At 36.2% G+C, this 18,565-nt stretch overlaps 5 protein-coding genes across 5 annotated transcripts; 2 read left to right on the top strand and 3 right to left on the bottom strand.

The window, feature by feature from the left end:
• Nucleotides 1–2,587: 2,587 nt before the first annotated feature.
• Nucleotides 2,588–3,875, bottom strand: LOC129795247 (farnesyl pyrophosphate synthase-like). Its single transcript, XM_055836332.1, has 4 exons — nucleotides 3,824–3,875; nucleotides 3,701–3,762; nucleotides 3,461–3,613; nucleotides 2,588–3,388 (listed from the first exon to the last, which is right to left on the bottom strand). The coding sequence occupies exons 1-4, from the start codon at nucleotides 3,873–3,875 to the stop codon at nucleotides 2,588–2,590; spliced, it is 1,068 nt and encodes a 355-aa protein (XP_055692307.1).
• Nucleotides 3,876–4,565: 690 nt separating this feature from the next.
• LOC129794960 (farnesyl pyrophosphate synthase-like) lies at nucleotides 4,566–6,990 on the bottom strand. The gene is made up of 4 exons (XM_055835900.1): nucleotides 6,834–6,990; nucleotides 6,697–6,758; nucleotides 5,787–5,921; nucleotides 4,566–5,729 (listed from the first exon to the last, which is right to left on the bottom strand). Exons 1-4 carry the CDS (start codon nucleotides 6,871–6,873, stop codon nucleotides 4,944–4,946), a joined length of 1,023 nt encoding a protein of 340 aa, XP_055691875.1. The 5' UTR covers nucleotides 6,874–6,990; the 3' UTR covers nucleotides 4,566–4,943.
• Nucleotides 6,991–7,347: 357 nt separating this feature from the next.
• LOC129794962 (probable low affinity copper uptake protein 2) lies at nucleotides 7,348–8,810 on the top strand. Its single transcript, XM_055835901.1, has 2 exons — nucleotides 7,348–7,769; nucleotides 8,052–8,810. Exon 2 carries the CDS (start codon nucleotides 8,073–8,075, stop codon nucleotides 8,715–8,717), a length of 645 nt encoding a protein of 214 aa, XP_055691876.1. The 5' UTR covers nucleotides 7,348–7,769; nucleotides 8,052–8,072; the 3' UTR covers nucleotides 8,718–8,810.
• A 5,113-nt stretch (nucleotides 8,811–13,923) lies between these two features.
• Nucleotides 13,924–14,920, top strand: LOC129794959 (probable aminoacyl tRNA synthase complex-interacting multifunctional protein 2). Its single transcript, XM_055835899.1, has one exon. It carries the CDS (start codon nucleotides 14,010–14,012, stop codon nucleotides 14,835–14,837), a length of 828 nt encoding a protein of 275 aa, XP_055691874.1. The 5' UTR covers nucleotides 13,924–14,009; the 3' UTR covers nucleotides 14,838–14,920.
• On the bottom strand, nucleotides 14,859–18,565 carry LOC129794958 (forkhead box protein I2). The gene is made up of 5 exons (XM_055835898.1): nucleotides 17,651–18,565; nucleotides 17,405–17,573; nucleotides 17,135–17,321; nucleotides 15,366–15,755; nucleotides 14,859–15,248 (listed from the first exon to the last, which is right to left on the bottom strand). Exons 1-5 carry the CDS (start codon nucleotides 17,682–17,684, stop codon nucleotides 15,051–15,053), a joined length of 978 nt encoding a protein of 325 aa, XP_055691873.1. The 5' UTR covers nucleotides 17,685–18,565; the 3' UTR covers nucleotides 14,859–15,050.

Genomic DNA, 18,565 nt, shown 5'->3' with positions numbered 1-18,565 from the left:
GGATAAAATTGAGTTTGAGAACAAACTCTCCAGTAGCGTCATGAAGTGTACTCTTTGAGAGAAATTCACTACCAAGTCTGGCTTAAACGTCTTAAGTCAGATAGGTATAAGATTTGTTGGATTTAAGTTTTTTAAGCAAGGCTTAGGTTTTTCTTGAAACAAGATTCAATTTCTTAAGTTAGGCTTAAGTTTTTTTTGCACTAAGGCTATATGCGTCTTCAAAGCCTAACGTTAAATAAGGGTGAAATTCACCATTCAGATAGTCTTAAGAATTCTTAAGAAAAACTTAAGATTTCTTAAGAAAAACTTAAGATCTCTTAAGAAAAGTTAAGAAATCTTAAGATTTCTTAAGAAAAACTTAAGATTTCTTAAGATAAGTTAAGAAAACTTAAGAAATCTTAAGAATTCTTAAGATTTCTTAAGACTGTCTGAATGGTGAATTTCACCCTAAGATAAGACTATCTTTAGAAAAAACTTAAACCTGTTTTAAGAAACGAATTAAGTCAGATATTTTAGTGACTTTCAGTCATAGTTTTAATAATCTTTTATATTCAAAAACTTAAATTCTTTTTTCTTTATTCTTTAATCAAATATTTAGCTTTCTAGACACGCATGAGCCTCAATGAAGAACTGTTTGTTTTAGACGCGTAATAAATTATCATTCACCTCTCTCTCTCTTGTTTCTTATAAAATTCTCTCATTCTCTCACCTTAATCACAAAGAACAATCTGTTGCTCGTTGTGTGCATTTCTACCTTCTCTCCGCATGCCGATTTAATTTCATTTTGGAGAATCTCACACATCGACCCCTGAACGTGGAGACAGCAATAAAAGTAATCCGACGGAGGGAATGGAATTGGAAATTAATTGGGAAGTAAAATACAATTCTTCTCTGACTATAAAACATGTCGTTATTCTTTCGACTCTCTTCTTACCCAACTGGCGGCTGCTTTTTTGCCATCATTTGCCTTTTTTATTTAAAGAACTTCCTGTGGCATTTTATATGGCTTCATTTTTGGGCTAATTTCCCGGGGATCGTAGTTTAGCGCAAAAAAACTCCAATTGCACATTTTATGGGCTTTTGCAGAGAAGAAGAAAAAAAGATACAAAAAACCGCCATTTCTTTGAGGTTCAATTCAATTCGTCAGCATTACTTTGCTCAATCGTGGGCATTTAATGTTTCACCTTCACGGAAGTTATCTCATTCATAATTAAAGAGCGCTGTCCGCGTTGTGGCCAACGAAGAAAAAAAACTAACATTTTATTTCTTCTCCTTATTTTAATACAATATCGCTGTGAATTTAATCTCATTTGGGAATCTCCTAAAAATCTCACATTAAGCCAAACAGAGAAGAACAAAATCTTAAAAGTCAAACTTTCATTTGTTTGCAACTCAAATGATGTTTGTTTTGGTGTTTATGCCGATTTAATAGATAAAATATCATCATGATTTATTTATAAATTTTATTTCAATTTGAAATGTTTGGAAAGTAAAATTGAAAAATACATAAGAAAGACGTTTAAAGGTATTTTTTAAAGTTTTTTTGTAAATATTTTTAAACTCTTTTTATTTATATTTTTCATTATTGTAAGAAAAGATTCCTTTAAATTTTATTATGAAAAGGCATTTATAAACAAAAATACTTCCAAAATGAAGTTATTTTAAACATAATGGGTGAAATTCACTATTCAGACAGTCTTAAGATTTCTTTAAAAAAATACTCAAGTTTTCTTAAGCCACCTTAAGATTTTTTTCAGTCAGGTAAAATCGGACTAAATGTACATTTTTCAATTCTTGAACACAATCAGGAAAAATCTTCGAAAAGATTAATTTAGCCTGACTTAAGAAACCTTAAGAATTGTTTAAAAAATATTTAGAAATCATCAGTTTTTTTTTTAAAGAAAACTTATGATATCTTAAGAATACTTGAGACAATTTTAACGAAACTTAAGAAATCTTAAGCAAACTGAAATATTTCTTAAGATGTTTTAATTTTTCTTAAAAGAGACATAAGAATAATTAAATTTTCTTAAGTTGTAATTTCTTTAGTTTTTTAAGTGAAATTTAAGAGTTCTTGAGGTTTTTAAAAATAGTTTTTAAAGATTTATTTAAATTTTCATAAGATTTATTAGGTTTTCTTAAAAAAAACGTAATTTTTCTTCAATTTACTTAAGAGGAACTTGAAAATCCTTAAATCAGGCTAAATGCATATTTTTCGAAAGGTTTTTAAAGATTTAGAAGCCCAATGTCGATCAGAAAAAATCTTAAAAAATATTCATTTAGCCTGATTAAGCTTGACTTAAGAAATCTTAACTTTCGTTTAAGAAAACTTTAGAGATCAATAAGAAAATTTTAAAAATCTTAAGAAATCTTTAATTTTGCTTAAGAAAAATTGAGAAGTTCTTAAGGAAATTAAAAGTACCTTAAGAAAACTTAAGGGACCTTAAGAAAACTTAAGACTGTCTGACTAGTGAATTTCACCTTATGTGGATGAATAAAATAACAATTGTTTTACTAAAATTCCAAAAACTCCTACAACGTCATACAGATAAAATATTAATTAATTTACTTCCACAATTTATTAAAACTAAAAATCTGTCATATTGTTGCCATCAGTGAAGTTCTGAAGATCCTTTTCAAACAATCCATCGATTATTTTGACGTAGAGCTCCGAAGGAATGTCTCCTGCATCTTCCAGAGCTCTGTTTCTTAACTTTGCACACTCCTCATGCAAAAACTTTGCATAAATCTCCGGTAATTTCTGATCATTGTATAGCTTCTTAATCCTTGAAACACACTCCTGATCCCTTTTGCCGTAGTTCCCAATAAAGACTTCCTTCTGTTCCGGAGAGGCCATTTTGAGGAATTGAACAGCCAACCAGGTGCACTTACCTTCCTCAATATCCGTTCCACTCTTAACGATCGAATCCAGATGTTTGTAGCAATCCCAGAAGTCATTCTGAACTTGAGCCAGATAGCCCAGTTGGAAGGAGAATTCTTTAGCCTTCTCATGTGATTCCTGCTCCGTGTAGCCTGCAAGGTACATTACACCGCCAAGGGAGAAGTAGAAGCTGTAGCTGGATTTATTCCGAACCATTTTGCTGTAGTTCTCCTCGGTGAAGTCTTCATAGTTTACCTGAGACATTTCATTGTCAAAATGCTGCCCTAGGCCAACGACAAAGAGCGATTCCGCCACAAGCTCTGTCAAGTAGGTGTAGCAATCAAGGTGGAAGAAGTGCTTTCTTAGAATGAAGAAAGCCGATGCGATCAGGATATGGGAATCATTGGCTGCAGCACCGACTCCGACAATTCTATACCAGCACGGTTTTCCTGATCTCATCTCACTTCTATCGAGAATGTCATCAACTACAACTAGAACTGAAATAAGCTGGAGTACGAGACAGAAGTTTTCAGTTTAGTCAGTTTTATTTAAATCTGGAAAATTCCTAAAGCTTCTAACCATGTCTAATACTGCTGCTAAGTAGGGGATCAACTGCAAGTATTTATCAGTCTGCCTAGATTTTGGAGCTAGAAGTTTGTAGGTTTTTGTAATTGACTCCAAGAAAGGGACGCCATTGTACATTTGATGGTTGAACTTGTGATGATTTATAATCTAAAAGAACAGGCAAGAAGCGAGAAGACTAAGAAGGGTAGTCATGATAATCTACAACTAACACTATCCTGTGATTCTCCGACTTACTTTCTCCAAGTATTCACCATCGCACTTCTCTGCTAAAGCTTTTTCTTTAAGTTCAGATAAAACTAGCCAAGAAAAAATAATAGTTAAATATATAGAATAAACATTTATTGCTTTTAAAATTACTAGGATTGGTAAATTGATCTACACCTTTCTCGTAAACTGTTTGCTTATCCATTTTGGTAAAGAACTCACAGCTCTTCTTATGCTTTAGAACAGCAAATATTCTTAACGATGTTGCACTGAACACTGAGAGAACTTCCAAAAAATCAATTGAATTTATATTAAAAGACCAATAAAAGAAGCCCCCGGGCCGGAATAAACTACTTTTGCGTCGTGGCACAGGGTTAAACCGTTAAAATTTTAAATATTTTCTGAACGGGAAAGTCACGGAATTCTACCTTTTTCTCATGGAACTTAACGTAAATTAAAAGGATGAGACAAAATCTATAGGAGAAAAATAAATATTTTGAGACGTTAAAATCGGTTAACCTCTTAACAGTTTCCATCCCATAGCTCGATTTTGAAAATACCTAATTTTGGATAGTTTATTTTTAATATTTAACTAATCAATACAGGACAAAGTCTTTATGGTCCATGGATATTTTGAGAACACAAAATGATATCGCTAAGGACTTATAGGATCAGAAGGTTGAAAAACCAAAAAAAGAAAATCGGAGATTTGGCCAAAAATGTTTAATTTAGGCCAAAAGAAACTCCTAAAAATTATTTTTGTTGTTTTCGTATTATTCCACCGGCTGGATTCCTTTTGATCCTTAAAAGGTTAAGCCTGGCAGAATTTTGATTCGAGGAAACAAACTCTGTCGTCTTTAGAGACAGATCAAAATTCAAAAAATAACAACACACATAAAAGTATCAAAATCATATATTTTCCCAATTTTCCGATATACAACGTCACAGAAATTATTGCATTATTGACTGCATTCTGTGAACCTTGCTTGTCAGTAAAGAAATAAAAGTGTGCTACCCATGATTGACATCTAATGTTTAGCATTATGCTTTAATGTTCTATAAATAGCATACATAAAGATGAATTTAGTCTAGAACTCTTAGAGACTATTTAACATTTTTCTTATTAAATAGGTCATGTTCGTGCTGCTTTATGTTACTTATTGGGTCATCCAACACATGAAACATATTTGGTTAAATTTGTAGATTCCGTTCGTTCTTTTATTCATAAAGGATATCTAGAAGACCTAGAAGGATACCTAGATCTTAAGATTATCTATCGTAAAAATTTCCCATGTGCAAAATCCTTCCCAAAAAATGACTCCAACACCTTCTTTTGTGATTCCTTTGCACATTTGTCACTTCCAAATGGGTTTTGTTCACATAAATTCTCATAGCTGTCCTTGAGGAATTTATTGTAGACCTGTTGTAGGTTCATCTCATTGTAGAGCGCCCTAATTCTAGCCACACATTCTGGGTCTTTCTTCCCGTAGTTCTCATTGAAGATGGCCCTCTGTTGTGGCGTTGCAAGTTTGATGCACTGAACGGACAGCCATGAGCACTTCCTGGTCGAAATATCAGTTCCGGTCTTAACTTCTGATCCCATGTAGTCGAAACAATCCCAAAAGTCATTCTGTGACTGAGCCAAACGTCCTAAGTCATTAAAGAAGTCCGTAGCTTTCTTGATGACGGTCAAATCCTCCACACCAGCAAGACACAGGATACCCCTAATGATGATTGCGAATGTACATGAAGACTTACTCATCAGGAGAATATCATAGTTTTCCTCAGTGAAGTCATCAAAGCTCGCAGAGGCAAACTTCGTGTCGAGTTGCTGACCAAGTGAAATGTGGAAGTATGATTCAGCTAGAACCTCAGACAGTTTGCTGTAGCAATCAAGATGGGAGAAATGATTCTTAAGGACAATGAAAAGTGAAACAATAATGATCACGGCATCATTGGCTGCAGCTCCATAGCCAACAATCTTATACCAGCATGTTTTCTTAAATCGTATATCGTCTCCATCCAGCAAATCGTCTAAAAATACAAGAGCTATATTGCCCTAGAAGGAGATTGGTCAGTTAGCTCCTGAGGACTTCAAAGAAACTTCTCTTATTACCATATGAACAATTAGGTCCAGATAGACTACAAGCTGGTAGTATTCATCAGTTTGCCTTGACGGTGGAGCTAGCGCCTTGAACAAGTCCAAATACAGTATACCACCAAAAATATTCTCATTATGATATCTCAACATCTGAAGTAAAAATTTTGAAGAACTTTAAATGGTTTGTACAGTACTTTGCATAAATCTAATTATTTAAGAAAAAAAACTAAAAAGCATAACGATAAAATCCAATATGGCTGCCTTAACCTAGAATTCTTATTATTTTCTCTAGAAATCGGAAAATTCTTTACCAACTTTCGGGGAAATCATCTAAATGGATGGAACCCGTAATAAAATTAATAATAATAAACGGGTTTACCAACTTTTATAAAATTGATTTCAATTGAAAGTTTTCAAAAAAAAAATTAAACATATTTGAGGTTGATTCTGTCTAAAATCTTTTCTTCTATAAAAAAAATTATTTTTTGTATTAGAAACTTCCCTTTGGCACATATCGATTGGGCTCATTGATGAACCTAGGGGTACGGGATGACCCAAAAATCCATTCAGATTTACTCTAAAATCAACAGGAGAGCCAGAAAATGCGAAAAGCTGTTTTCAGCAAAAAATATGTCAAAACTTCAAGGAAAAAAAATTGAAAATTCCTTTTCTCTGTATTAGAAATTTTCCTTTTAATAACACGATTGAAGAAGAAACTGTCAAAAAAGTCTTATAAGATTTATCATAGAATATGTACTAAAAATCTTTTAACTGACGAATTGTAAGACAAGAAAATATTTTAGGCAGAATCCACCCAATATTATTTATAAAAAAAAACAGAAAAAAATTAAAAATTAATATAATTTTAAAATGTTGCTATAAAAGCCATAAATTGAATAAACTCCTTTTTTCACTGAACACTTACCCTCTCTAAATACTCCGTATCACATTTTTGCAACGCGGCGAATTCTTTAAGTTCCACAAGAACTAAAAATATTCAATAAAAATAAATAATTAAAAAGTAAAACTTTTATTACCTACATATAATTTTTAAATTGTTACCTTCTTCAAATAGAACACTTTTCTCAACAATTTTTCCCATTTTTCACTTTAATTTTTTTTCAATTAAATTACCTAATAAACACAAAGTTTCCAAGAACAGAAATCCACCTTCTCACCTAACAGTTGAGAAAATTTTACAAAAGGTAAGAGAAAGTTCATTCAATTTATACCACAAAATGGATTAAATTTTAAATTCAAAGTAGTTTTAAAAATTCTATTTTCTGCTTTAATTTTTATTAGAATTTTAAATGGCCGATATGATTAATCTGGGAAGTTTTTCTTATTACAAATTCAATGCACTTTTCATGTAAAAGATAATTCGTTGTGATGGCCCTGTAATGGTTCATGTACATAGTTATGGGGAAATAAATAAATATGAATTATAATTTAAAAAAAAAAAAATTGTGGTTCTTTCTTCAAAAGCTCATCTGCTTCTTTATAGAGTCTAAACAGATATTGAATTGAATTTATTCTGTTTTAACGGTTTTAACGATTTTTTCAATAAAATGGTTTTGGCGTCCTTTTGATCTTCATAACCTTAAATAAACCCGTCATGCCATACGATCACCTAATAAATTAGTACTTCAGTAATTAGTAAATTTAGTAGACTGTCCATTTTAAAAAGACGTTACTACTGATCAATAAATTTGAATTCAAAGCCCAAATTCAGCATTTTCCTTTAGCGGAATATCATGGCATCTCTCTAATGTCTGACAGTTTCTCTATCTAGCTGGCATGTCAGTTCTGAATTTAGAGATTTTGATCGCATTTGTTTTGTGGCAACTTTTCCTCTTCTCAAAATGTGTGTGAAAATACCCAGAAAAGTTGCTTAATTCTCCCCAAAAGCTATAAAATCTAGTCAAAACTGTCCCAGTGAACTATTCTACCGTCTCGAGGAAGAAGGATAATTTTTGGTTCATTGTGATTTCCGCCGAGGTTTGTTCACCTTCACCCATGTCTTTCACTTTCTATTTTCCTTCTCACAGCTTCTTAGCCTGGCCTCCCTCCTTCACCATCTAATTCCGTAGGTGATATTGTGCAACCACCGTGCCCCCAAGGTCCATTCGTGCTGTTGGCATTTTGGATTGCTCCAAAAGCCCCACAATAAAATGTTTAAATGACTTATTTATCTCTTTCCGGAGTCACTCTTCACACACAGATTCTATGTCAACAAGACGTGCCTCTTATCATTGTGTGTCGTCTTTTGGCCTTTTTTAGATAAGGCAACCACAATTGAACATGCAGAGCATGGCATTCTGGTGGGACGCCTCACTGGGGCAGTTCATCTTTCCAGGATGGAATGTGGTGTCTCTCGGTGGATTCATCGGCGTATGCATCCTCCTCATCTGTCTGGCCGTTTTCTACGAAATCCTCAAGGTCCATCATATCTTCATTCGTCTCCAGGGGCTCCGTCGCTCGCATACTGTGTCACCACGAACACAATGCGCCCCACCGTCTGGAGAATCAGACACCCTCCTGACGGAGCATGCTGTTGTCTTTGGTAGCCCACACGCCAGGAAGGTGATTCAGCTGTGCAAGGAAGCTCTTGTCTTCCTCTTCCACACCACACTGGGGTACTTTCTCATGCTGGCCGTCATGATGTACAATGGCTATGTCTTTTTGACCGTTGTAAGTGCCCTGACACTTGCCTACTTCTTCCTCGGACACATCTCCATGCGCCTCCACATGGAACACATCCGAGCACGTCATCTCACCATCAGATGCTCCCCCAGATGTCCAAGTGAGACCCGTTCCCCTGAAACACCACACGACAGCACCCCAGGAACATCCGGAAATGACGACGGCACACAATCAACGAGTCCTGGAAGTCCATCCAGGAATAAAATTCAAGTTGTTGCCGAAGAGATTGCAAGCCGCATTTAAAGTAAAGCTATACTGAATCTGGGCCAAAATTCTGTAACCTCATGTATTATATTTTATATTTGATATATATTCTATGTGTTGATCTTCCATAAATCTTTGTTTTTCTTTCTGTCAATAAAATTTTTTAAGAGTTGCATAGATCTTTATGAAAATCTAATGTAAGACTGCCAGTTACTAAGACTACTGGCATGGCGGGAAAAAAAATCGATAAAAATTGCGCCAATTTTCCCAGCTGACTTACCTTTTTACAAAACCTCAAGGGGTCTGCATCGATCTATACAAGCAATAGCTAATTTCAAGGGTTTCTTGGTCGCTGAATAAAGTCCAATGTTGATAAAAAGAAGTAAATGAAATTGTGATTTATTGTCTTATTGTATGAGTAGTTATGTAGGAGCAGAGCCCGTGACGTCACAGTGTTGTTTGTGGAAGGTCAGTGCCGTGAGATGAAAATATAATTTTATCCGCCATCTTTGTTTTTGCCGCCATCTTTGTTTAGTCCGTCATCTTTGTTTTTCTTAAATAGCTTGGAGGATCAACGAGGGTTTTCCTCGTTGTCCTCCCGGGCGAAAATACCAATGTCGTAGATCCCGGTCAGGGATAGTAAAAGACCGATAGAATAAGAACATAACAAGAACCAGACGAACTCACTTTATTCGTTTCACTTCGCTTTTTATACACTAATTTGGATGGCTCTGGTGGGGCAGAGTTACATGTGGGGATGGCCCCACCAGGCCATCGAAAGGGGGCACTACACGCTATCTTTGTTTTTGCCCTCCCTCTTTGTTTTTGTCCATCATTTTGAATGTCTGAATTATGAAATTGTATTCCGCCATATTGGGCTTGCTTATTAACGGTTTTTTTTTTTAATTTTGAATATTTGATTTGATCGTTTTGATCATCATCATATTGATTTCGCGTCTTTTAATTGTTTTAAACGTCTGAATATTTAAATTTTTGTAATTTTTAGTAACGAAAAAAATCTTGATCACATCAAAAAAATACCTCACAATGCAAAAGATTTTTATTGATAATGTATGAAAACAACGATGTCTCCCTCTCCCTACCCATCCAAGAGAAAAGATGAATTTCATCTAAAAAACTTATATTTATTTATTTTATCTTATAATAATTATATGGTATGTACCCCCCCAAACCCTTAAAAAATTTAAAATTATAAAATTAATTCTACTTTTATGGGTAGTATACCCATTAATGTTGGCATTGGTCACATCGACAGAATCACTAAAGAGGATTTCTGTCAATGTACTACGTGCCAAATAATGTATTTGCGGTTGTAATGAAAGGGGTTCCACGAACAAATTTAGTTTTAAACGTGGATCCCCTAAACCACCCTGGTTGATCTGCTCCATTGGAATTCCTGCACCCTCTATGTCAGGTATTAAAAATGCCTGAACATAGAGGGTGTCTTCCGGGTAAATAGAGCCCCCATATCCTTTGTGGAGTTGACGTGCCAGCTCCACCGCTGTCATCGAGGACACCCTTGTTAGCTTGGTGACCTCATATTGTGGGGATGGTGCCCCCATAAAAATGTATGAGGCCACCATATACATCCGATCGTCGGCCTCCTGACGGGACTCTCTTAGAATCTGAAAAAAATTTAAAAAATGGAGTTAATAAATTTTTAGTCGTATAAATTAATTAGTAAAATTAATGGACTTACTTCATTTGCCTATAGTCCAAGAAGGGGTACCACCCCGTTCACTGTAGGCGTGGAGAAGTCAATCCCCATTATGACTATTTTCATTCCTAAGGGATTTGGGGTCTCCTCCACGACCTTCCAGGAGACGGGGTGGTATCGACTACCAGCATCCTCCTCCTAACGAAAAATTCAGAATTGCCACATTTGTGAAATGAAAATTTCAATAACCGTAAATCATTATTATTTTATTGAATCGGCTTACGCCATATTTCAGGTACATGGTGTGACTAAAAATTAGAGAAAAAAAAACCTACACGCACATACTGAATAAAAAATTAAACTAAATCTATCTAAAACTAAAACTAATACTATTAATGGGCCATATTCAGCGACCAAGAAACTCTTGAAATTCGCTTGAAATCTTGAAATTTCAGTACAAAATTCAAAGATTTCAAGGGTTTCTTGGTCGCTGAATTAGGCCCAAATGTTTCAATAAATTAAAAAAAAAAAGATACATGGAAAGACGATTTAAATTTGAATATTATTTTCTTTAATAAATAAAATGACTTTTTTAAGATTAACGAAATTATTACCAAGAAGATCTTTAACGAAAAATTATTGTTGTTACCTTTGAATGATATTGCACAAATGGATTAGAGTTAATTATGCCCAGAATCTGCTGCCCAATGAGAAGCCACCAAGATACCACTGAATTACCTTCAATGAGATAGCACAAAGAATTAGATTCAATTTGCCCACGTCACTTTCCCCAATTAGAAGCATGACGTAATTCAAAATGGCCGACAAAAAAATTTCATGATGGCGTCCACCACATGACGTCACCACAAATCACTGACCTACCTCAAAAACAACGTCACGGCATTGACCTCGCTCAATTTCCCCATCAAAACCCCGACCTTCTCCAATCCCCACTCCACTCTGACGTCACTCATCACTGACCTTCCCCAACAACAGCACAACACTGACCTGCCTCAAAAACAGGCACTTGCTAGATATATACTACTTGTATGTGATGGCGACGTCGATGCCATAATCATTATAGTAATCACGACGGTTAATAATAGTCTTCGCCGTAGGTCTTCCTGACACTCCTCTTAAATCGTTCTTAATTGAGTGAGAGTTCATTCGGGGAGTGCTTAAATCTGTAGTTTTCTTTATGTATTGGTCTGTCCAATATTTACACGGATTTCTAACCTAAGGTATTAACATAAATTCAGTACAATTTTGATTTTCCGTGTCATTCATCCCCATTGAATGTAATGGTAAAAATGTTAGGTTAGAAATCCGGATAAATATTGGACAAACCAATAATTGTACATACAATGTAATGGACCGACTGGACCACTAAACATTGAATAATGCTGGTTGCAAATCCTGGCGTGGTTTTAAGCTCTTTTTTTTCGGAATATTTTGAATTGGTTAGCCCCCTATCAAGAAGTAACTAAAATTGATTTTGAATCCGGTGAAGCTTGAGAACTTGGGAGCTTGTTCAATATTGGTATTAGTTGGTATACCACAATCGTGGCATACCAAGTATTGTAATCGTCGGAAAAACCGACCACTTCAGATCGGGCTCAAACTTGGTATGAGCACGTTTTAGACATCCCACATTATTAGTTGGTATATTATGAAAATGGTGGTGGAAAATTTTTGATCCGGCCGGCCTGCCGTCCTGCCGTCCTGCCGTCCGGGACTCTAAACTTTGCCTTATATCTCGAGAACGGTGAGAGATAGAGCCTTCAGGTTTGAAGTTTTCTATAGAAATGTGGGTGTAAAATTTAATTTTTTTTGCATTTTCAAAATCCAAGATGGCCGCCATCCGCCATTTTGAAATACTGTCAACCAGTTTCCTTATAGCTAGAGGTCTGAAACTTTAGTATGTTGTAGTGCTCAGTGAGATGTTTTCATCGATAACTCATACTTGAAAATCGGTCAAGCGGTTAAGCAAATATGGCGGTCTAAAGCAAAAAGTGTTTTTTCGATATAACTCGAGAACGGCTTGACCGATTTTGACCGTCTTGGTATCAAATGAAAGGTTTCAAGAAGCTCTACAACTGTCTAAAACATTCCTAGTTCCAAAAATATCCGCAAGAGGCGCTAAAATCAAAAACAAAAATTGCCTAACTTTAAAGGGCAATATCTCCGAATCCCCATCATCGATTTCTTTTAAATTTTGATATGTTGTAGCCTAAGTCAATATCTTTCACCAGTCCGAAAATGAAGAAAATCTATGTCGCCGTTTAGAAGATATAGCCATTTGAAAAATTCTTGAATTTGAAAAGTTGTAAGAGCCATATCTCCTGAACCGCTTGCCCGATTTTGCTCATCTTGGTATTAAATTAAAGGTTTTGCAATTCTCTACAACTTTCTAGAACATCAGAAACCTCTAGAACCATTTCTTGAGGACAAAAAGTGCAAAAAACTGTTTTGGTGAAACAAAAAACCGCCATTTTTGTTCTAGATGTGACTTTGAAAATTATTGAAATTTATGTCAATTTATAGCCTATTTTAATACCTTTCCAAAACTAGTCAAGAATTTTCTATAGGTCTTATAGAACTTCAGATATGAGCATTTTTATCTTTCATATTGATGAATTTCATAAAAAAAATCAACTTTGCCTACTAATCCTACTTACAAATTAAATTACAACGCATAGACTGACCCATCCGCGTTGTGGTATACCAACTCTAATAACTGGACGCGTTATGATTGACTTTCTCTATACATCAGCATCAGAATGAAATCTGGGAATTCTACACCCAGCGTAAATGAATGTTTTCCGTTGGCAGCACCGAAGCATTGCGGGAAATTCAGTGTGTCCCACTTGCGGGATTCTTCATCCATACTGTTGCGCGGATCTACCGTGGAGTTACGTAATTGTCCATTACTTCGCCTTAGAGAGTTACCAAACAACTCATTACCTTCGATAGCGCTAGATTCCGGTTCTAGTTCCGCGCGAACCTGTTGTATGATGGTTCTCATGGTCGCGTTAATGGCACGCCCGATCGATTCGCGCACTTCCTGCTCCACTTGATTTTTTCAATAATTTTTTTGAGGTTAGAATAGTCAAGAAAGAGACAAAGAGTGACAATGGAAGAACCGTTACACCAATTTTTGAATTCCCTCTTCTTATATATTTGTTAATAATATTGTTTTTCGTCGGATTGACCTGAAATTTTTACACAATCTTTTCAGATTATCAAGGAACTTATTCCCGGAAGCTTGTTCTATACCTCAAATAACTAAGCCGCAACTAATCAAAATATAACTCTGGGGTCGGCGGGGTCGGTTACCTATCCCTCACAGTATACGGAGGGTTAAAATTATCATGTATTTATTTTATAGATAAGTTTTTTTTTCATTCAAAAGATAAAACGGATAAAAAAAGATTTTATTATTATAAAAATTATTTCTAAAAACCTTTTCAATTAAAATAAAAAATATATATTTCGTACCGAAAAATAAGCGTTCTGTATCACTTCGGTACTAAATTGAATTATCCGCCATAATTTCCCACTGGGTTGGTGTTCTAACCTCACTCTTCTTGCCAAATCGTCGTGTTTTCGGGGAAGTTTTTCTCCTGTGAAAAATTGATTTTCTCAGCTGAAAAATGTACAGTTTGAAGCCGATTGTGAGTGATTTTGATGTTGAAAAGCCTAAAAACATGTACGTCATCAAGGAAATTAATCCCCGTGAGGAGAAAGCTGATAAATTCCTCACAAATCTCGAGACGAGTCTTGCAGTAGGAAAAGAAGGAGATCTCGGTGATTTGGAGGAGAAGCAGGAAATTCTGTTGGAGAAATTGAAGGAACTTAAGAGGCAGTTGGTGTCACTACAGGATGGTTTGCCATTGTGCAGGAAGCCAGCACAAGTTCCACAGGAAAGTGTCTTTCCCAAGGATCTCGTGATTAATGTCAATCCTGCCGCCATCCCGTACAGCCTGCTGCTGATGCTGAAACAGAAGAGATCCCCGCTGACGTTCACAGTGAACTTCTACACACATTCAACGGTGTCGCAACTTCCGGAGGAAGCCGCGGAATTTGCCAAAGAGATTGCTGGACTCAGCACGGGAAGTGGAACAAAGGTTGAGGTGATCTGGAAAGCGGGGATGCCAACGAATTTCGAAGTAATCATCAATCCAACAGCTGTCTTCTGGGGCGAAGGGAACTTCATTCGCTACCTCACCCGGCTGGGAGTGCTGGAGAAGGGTCAGGAGGGCGATGACATCCTCGTGGATATGTCCCATCAGCTTCAGGCCATCGGGGAGGACAGGAAGGAGCAGGCAAAGCTGGCAGATCGTCTCATGGGAGCCATGAGGAAGCAGAAAATCACGCAGAGTGTGGATTTTGCAACGTACTCAGCTCTACGGAACTTCCGGAATGCCACAAAGAGTGGCAAAGTTGATGGTGTCCTCAAGGAGATTGAGGGGCGCCTCTAAATCTCATCACAAACTCATGACTTTATGTGAAAATCCTTTAATCACACCCAGAATGAAATAAAAACTGAATTTTCTCTCAAGAACTAACTTTCGTTGCTTGCAACAGCAAATATCGTATCTGTTAAGAGAATTTCCTCTGAAACGTCGTTGAAAAGGCTCTTCGTGGTGTCCGGAAGGAGGCTTCCGGAGGGGGAGATCACAAATTACGTCTCTCTACAGCAATTCATTCTCATACTCCAGTAAATCCTCAAAGATTCGTTGCTCATTGAAGGAGGATGCAAAGTTGTAGTCATCAAGGGGTGGCAAGTTGTAGGGTAGTGGCTCTACAATGACATTGGGGGAGTTTGTGTTGATGAAGTAGGGAATTTCAACATCGTCCACGGGCTGAGGCACTTCGTTTTCTGCAAAAATCTACGAAAGAAACATTAAAAATGTCAAAAAATCGTTTTTTTCGTTCAAATAAGAATTGAGGTTATGTCACCCACGCCATCATGGCGTCCATTTGCACCATAATGGCGCACTGCGTACCTTTGAATTGAGCGTAACATCATCTGTGGACACCAAGAGGAGACTTGGGGTGTCTTTGGCAACATTCGTTGTGGCAAGCGCCTCCTGGCCAGCAATTTCCGGGACAGCGGCGCTAGAGCTACCGGGAATGCCATTTGTCTTCTCATTCGTCGCACAGCGTCCTTTGGGCGCTGTCTTCATCTTCACGCGACGTAGGAATGAGCGACCAGGTGGCTTCACGGTGGCGCTGTTCTCATTCTCAGCCGCTTTCTTGGCCCTCTTGTGGCGTTTCTTGTAACTTTTCCGCGAATCAAGCGCCAATTCCCAGTAGCCACCCTTGCCGCGCTCATTTCCCCCGCGGGCTGTGTTCTTGAAGAAGTACCCGAGGGATAGATTATGCCGGATGGAGCTCTAAAATGTATTTAAAAAATAAATTATAAAATTGTTTTATTAAATAAAACATTAAGAAAGATATTATAAACGTGATTTAATTTAAGTTCTTCGTGGGTCTACTCATTCAAAAAACTTTAACTTTTATCTCATGATTAATTCGAGTTTTTGAATGCTTAAAAATGGAATTAAAACTTTTTCATTCAAAAAGACAAATAAATTCAGTAAAAAGAAAAGTTTAAGCATTTTGGTGGCGAAAATTTAAGAAAAAAGTTTTAATTTCGCAGAGAATTGAATTTTCAGACAATTTTCTAGTCAGATCTTTAGGACTTTGCAGAAGTTTGGATTAACCCTTTTGTGTTTTCTGGATCATATTTTGACTCAAAAAAAGGATCTTTTTAAGGTTATTTTCAGATGATTCCTTCACCATTTTAAAGCTAATAGATCAACCTTTTAAAATATGTTTTTTTTTTATTAGTTCAACTTATTTTTCGAACTGGCGACCTTTGGTTGCGAGCTCTAATGCCCTGTCTATTGCACCTCAGGCCCTAAAAGTCCTCCAAGAGTTAATAAAATAAACCACGCAGAGGTTCTAAAAGGAGTTAATTGCAGAATAAAATTCTTCCAAGTTTTCTTCAGATTATTGAAGTTTTCTTAAGTTTCTTAAAGTTTTTCTTAAGTACCCTTAAAAAAAATTAAAGATTTCTTATGAAAAATTTAAGATTTTTAAGTTTTCTTAAGCGAAACTTTAGATTTCTTAGGTAAATCGAGCAAAATGCATATTTTTTAAGGTTTTTACGAATTTATATGCCCGAAAGCAATCAGAACAATCAAAAATTTTTACATTTAGTCCGAATCAGCCTGACTGAATAAATCTTAAATTTCGCTTAAGAAAATTTAAAAATCCTAAATTTTTCTTAAGAAATCTTAATTTTTTTTAAAGAACCTTGAGAAATCTTATGAAAACTGTATTGAGTGAAATTTACTAGTCAAACATGCTTAAGATTTCCTGAAAAAAGACATAAGTTTTCTTAAGATTCTTCAGTTCTTAAGCCTCTTTCAGTTTTCTTAAAATTGGGCCTTATTTAGCGACCAAGAAAGCCTTGAAATTAGCTTAAAATCTTGAAATTTCAGTATGCAAAATTCAAAGATTTCAATGGTTTCTTGGTCGCTGAATAGGATCCAATTTTAAGAAAACTTAAAGACTCTTGAAAAAACTTAAAGAATCTTAAGAAAATTTAAGTCTTTTTTAGGAAATCTTAAGTCTGTCTGACTAGTGATTTTCACGCAATATTGAGCAAAATATTCCTTGGAGTTTCTCGATTTCCATGTTAAATGCTAAGTTTTCAAGTTTCCTAATTTTTGCGGAAATTCTCAGGAAAACTGGGATGATCCTTTACCTGCCAGTTGGTATTGCAGAGACGGTAGTAGGCAAAATTCGACTGTATCCAATCGTAAACCTGCTGCAGCGTCATCCGGCCATTCTCCATTAAACTAATCCCAATGAGGTGAGCATAGTTGAAGGGTGGTTTTGTCTGCGAATTCATCTTGTAGTACTCCTCATTTTCCTTGTACTTATCACGATCCCTGCCAAAAGGGAAAGAAAAGAGAAAATTCCTGAATTTAGAGATTCAAAGAAATCTCCTTTGGGCATTGAGGGAAAAACTCACGATCTGAGCTCATCGAGAAATTTATTGAAGCGCGTCATGGGGATGTCAAGGACGGGCCCATCAGCGAGTTGCATGTAGCCATTTTTGAGTTCTGTTAACCAATTGAGGTTTGTCAATTCATTCTCATCATCATCAAACTGGTAACTGTCCTCCTTTGCTGATGATTGACCTGGAAAATTTATTTCGATTTTCATTCTTGAAAAAAATTCTTTCTTTTATTTGAAGAAGAAAAATCAATTTTCTCACTTTCTGCGTTCTTTGTTTCATCTTTGGCCATCATTGGGGGGTTTTCATTTGTGGATTTTTTTCAGCAATGGAATTTTCCTCAATCCCCACGCCTTCAAAAAAGGTTTTTCTTTGCCGTGAAATGTCGCCTGGGAGAAAATTCAACTCAAAGCGGACATTGCAAATTTTCCACCATTTTGAATTTTCAAACACAATCACACCATTTTCACCGAATATTGCACAACTTTTCTCACCAAGAAAATTGAGGATTTTTCTCAAAGATTTTCACACAAAGTTCGTTGTTGGGAATATTTTTTGTGGTACAACAGGAAGATTTTTCTCAACCAAACTCCATTTCAATGCCGATCACAATATGAACTCAACGTCCTTTTTTTATTTTGTTTTAATCAAACTCGCGGGATTTTTGCACCGTTTTGAACACCGGAAAATTCACAAAAATTAACTTCTTGAGGCACTTTGGGAATTTGTTGATTTTTCTTTGGTGGAAATTTAGAGGAAAAAACCCAAAGTTTTGAGCAAAAAAACAGGAAAAGGCACTTGAGTGGAGATTTTTTTTGGAGAGTCCACGAGCTCCGGTCGATGAGTGTACAGGACAATGGCGCTATATTCGTGCACTACGTGGACGCTGGTCATTGTGACGTAACCCTCCAACCCCTTTGAACAGAGTACCCCATTTGAGGTGGAAAAGAATGAAGAATTAGTCGAGCATGTCAATTAGGTTGCACCTGCTTCGTACACAAGTTTCATTCAACACCGCGCGCGATATCGCTGCAGGTTTGAGCTATTTTTCATTTTATTCCCACACTCCTCACCAGGCTGGGGAAGACAAGGCAGGCAGGAATTCGTGGTGCAGGACAATTGGCCAGATGGGAAAAATTTTGATTTTTTAGGGGCAGCCAGCGAACCCTCTTGCCG

The sequence above is a fragment of the Lutzomyia longipalpis genome, chromosome 4 (assembly GCF_024334085.1).
Source record: "Lutzomyia longipalpis isolate SR_M1_2022 chromosome 4, ASM2433408v1".
NCBI lineage: Eukaryota > Metazoa > Arthropoda > Insecta > Diptera > Psychodidae > Lutzomyia > Lutzomyia longipalpis.
The sequence above is the reverse complement of the archived record's forward strand: the minus strand, read 5'-3'. Positions and strand labels throughout refer to the sequence as shown.

What these genes read in the sequence shown, in the direction of transcription:
- LOC129794959 (XM_055835899.1), top strand. Translation starts at nt 14,010, where the DNA reads ATGTACAGTTTGAAGCCGATTGTGAGTGATTTTGATGTTGAAAAGCCT.
- LOC129795247 (XM_055836332.1), bottom strand. Translation starts at nt 3,875, where the DNA reads ATGGATAAGCAAACAGTTTACGAGAAAGGTGTAGATCAATTTACCAAT. An exon ending in AGATCAATTTACCAATCCTA is followed by an intron (nt 3,763 to 3,823) that starts GTAATTTTAAAA and finishes TTTCTTGGCTAG; the next exon opens with TTTTATCTGAACTTAAAGAA. An exon ending in TAGCAGCAGTATTAGACATG is followed by an intron (nt 3,389 to 3,460) that starts GTTAGAAGCTTT and finishes CTCGTACTCCAG; the next exon opens with CTTATTTCAGTTCTAGTTGT.
- LOC129794960 (XM_055835900.1), bottom strand. Translation starts at nt 6,873, where the DNA reads ATGGGAAAAATTGTTGAGAAAAGTGTTCTATTTGAAGAAG. An exon ending in AAGTGTTCTATTTGAAGAAG is followed by an intron (nt 6,759 to 6,833) that starts GTAACAATTTAA and finishes GAATATTTTTAG; the next exon opens with TTCTTGTGGAACTTAAAGAA. An exon ending in TGGACCTAATTGTTCATATG is followed by an intron (nt 5,730 to 5,786) that starts GTAATAAGAGAA and finishes ATCTCCTTCTAG; the next exon opens with GGCAATATAGCTCTTGTATT.
- LOC129794958 (XM_055835898.1), bottom strand. Translation starts at nt 17,684, where the DNA reads ATGATGGCCAAAGATGAAACAAAGAACGCAGAAA. An exon ending in TGAAACAAAGAACGCAGAAA is followed by an intron (nt 17,574 to 17,650) that starts GTGAGAAAATTG and finishes TAAATTTTCCAG; the next exon opens with GTCAATCATCAGCAAAGGAG. An exon ending in TTTCTCGATGAGCTCAGATC is followed by an intron (nt 17,322 to 17,404) that starts GTGAGTTTTTCC and finishes CCCTTTTGGCAG; the next exon opens with GGATCGTGATAAGTACAAGG.
- LOC129794962 (XM_055835901.1), top strand. Translation starts at nt 8,073, where the DNA reads ATGCAGAGCATGGCATTCTGGTGGGACGCCTCACTGGGGCAGTTCATC.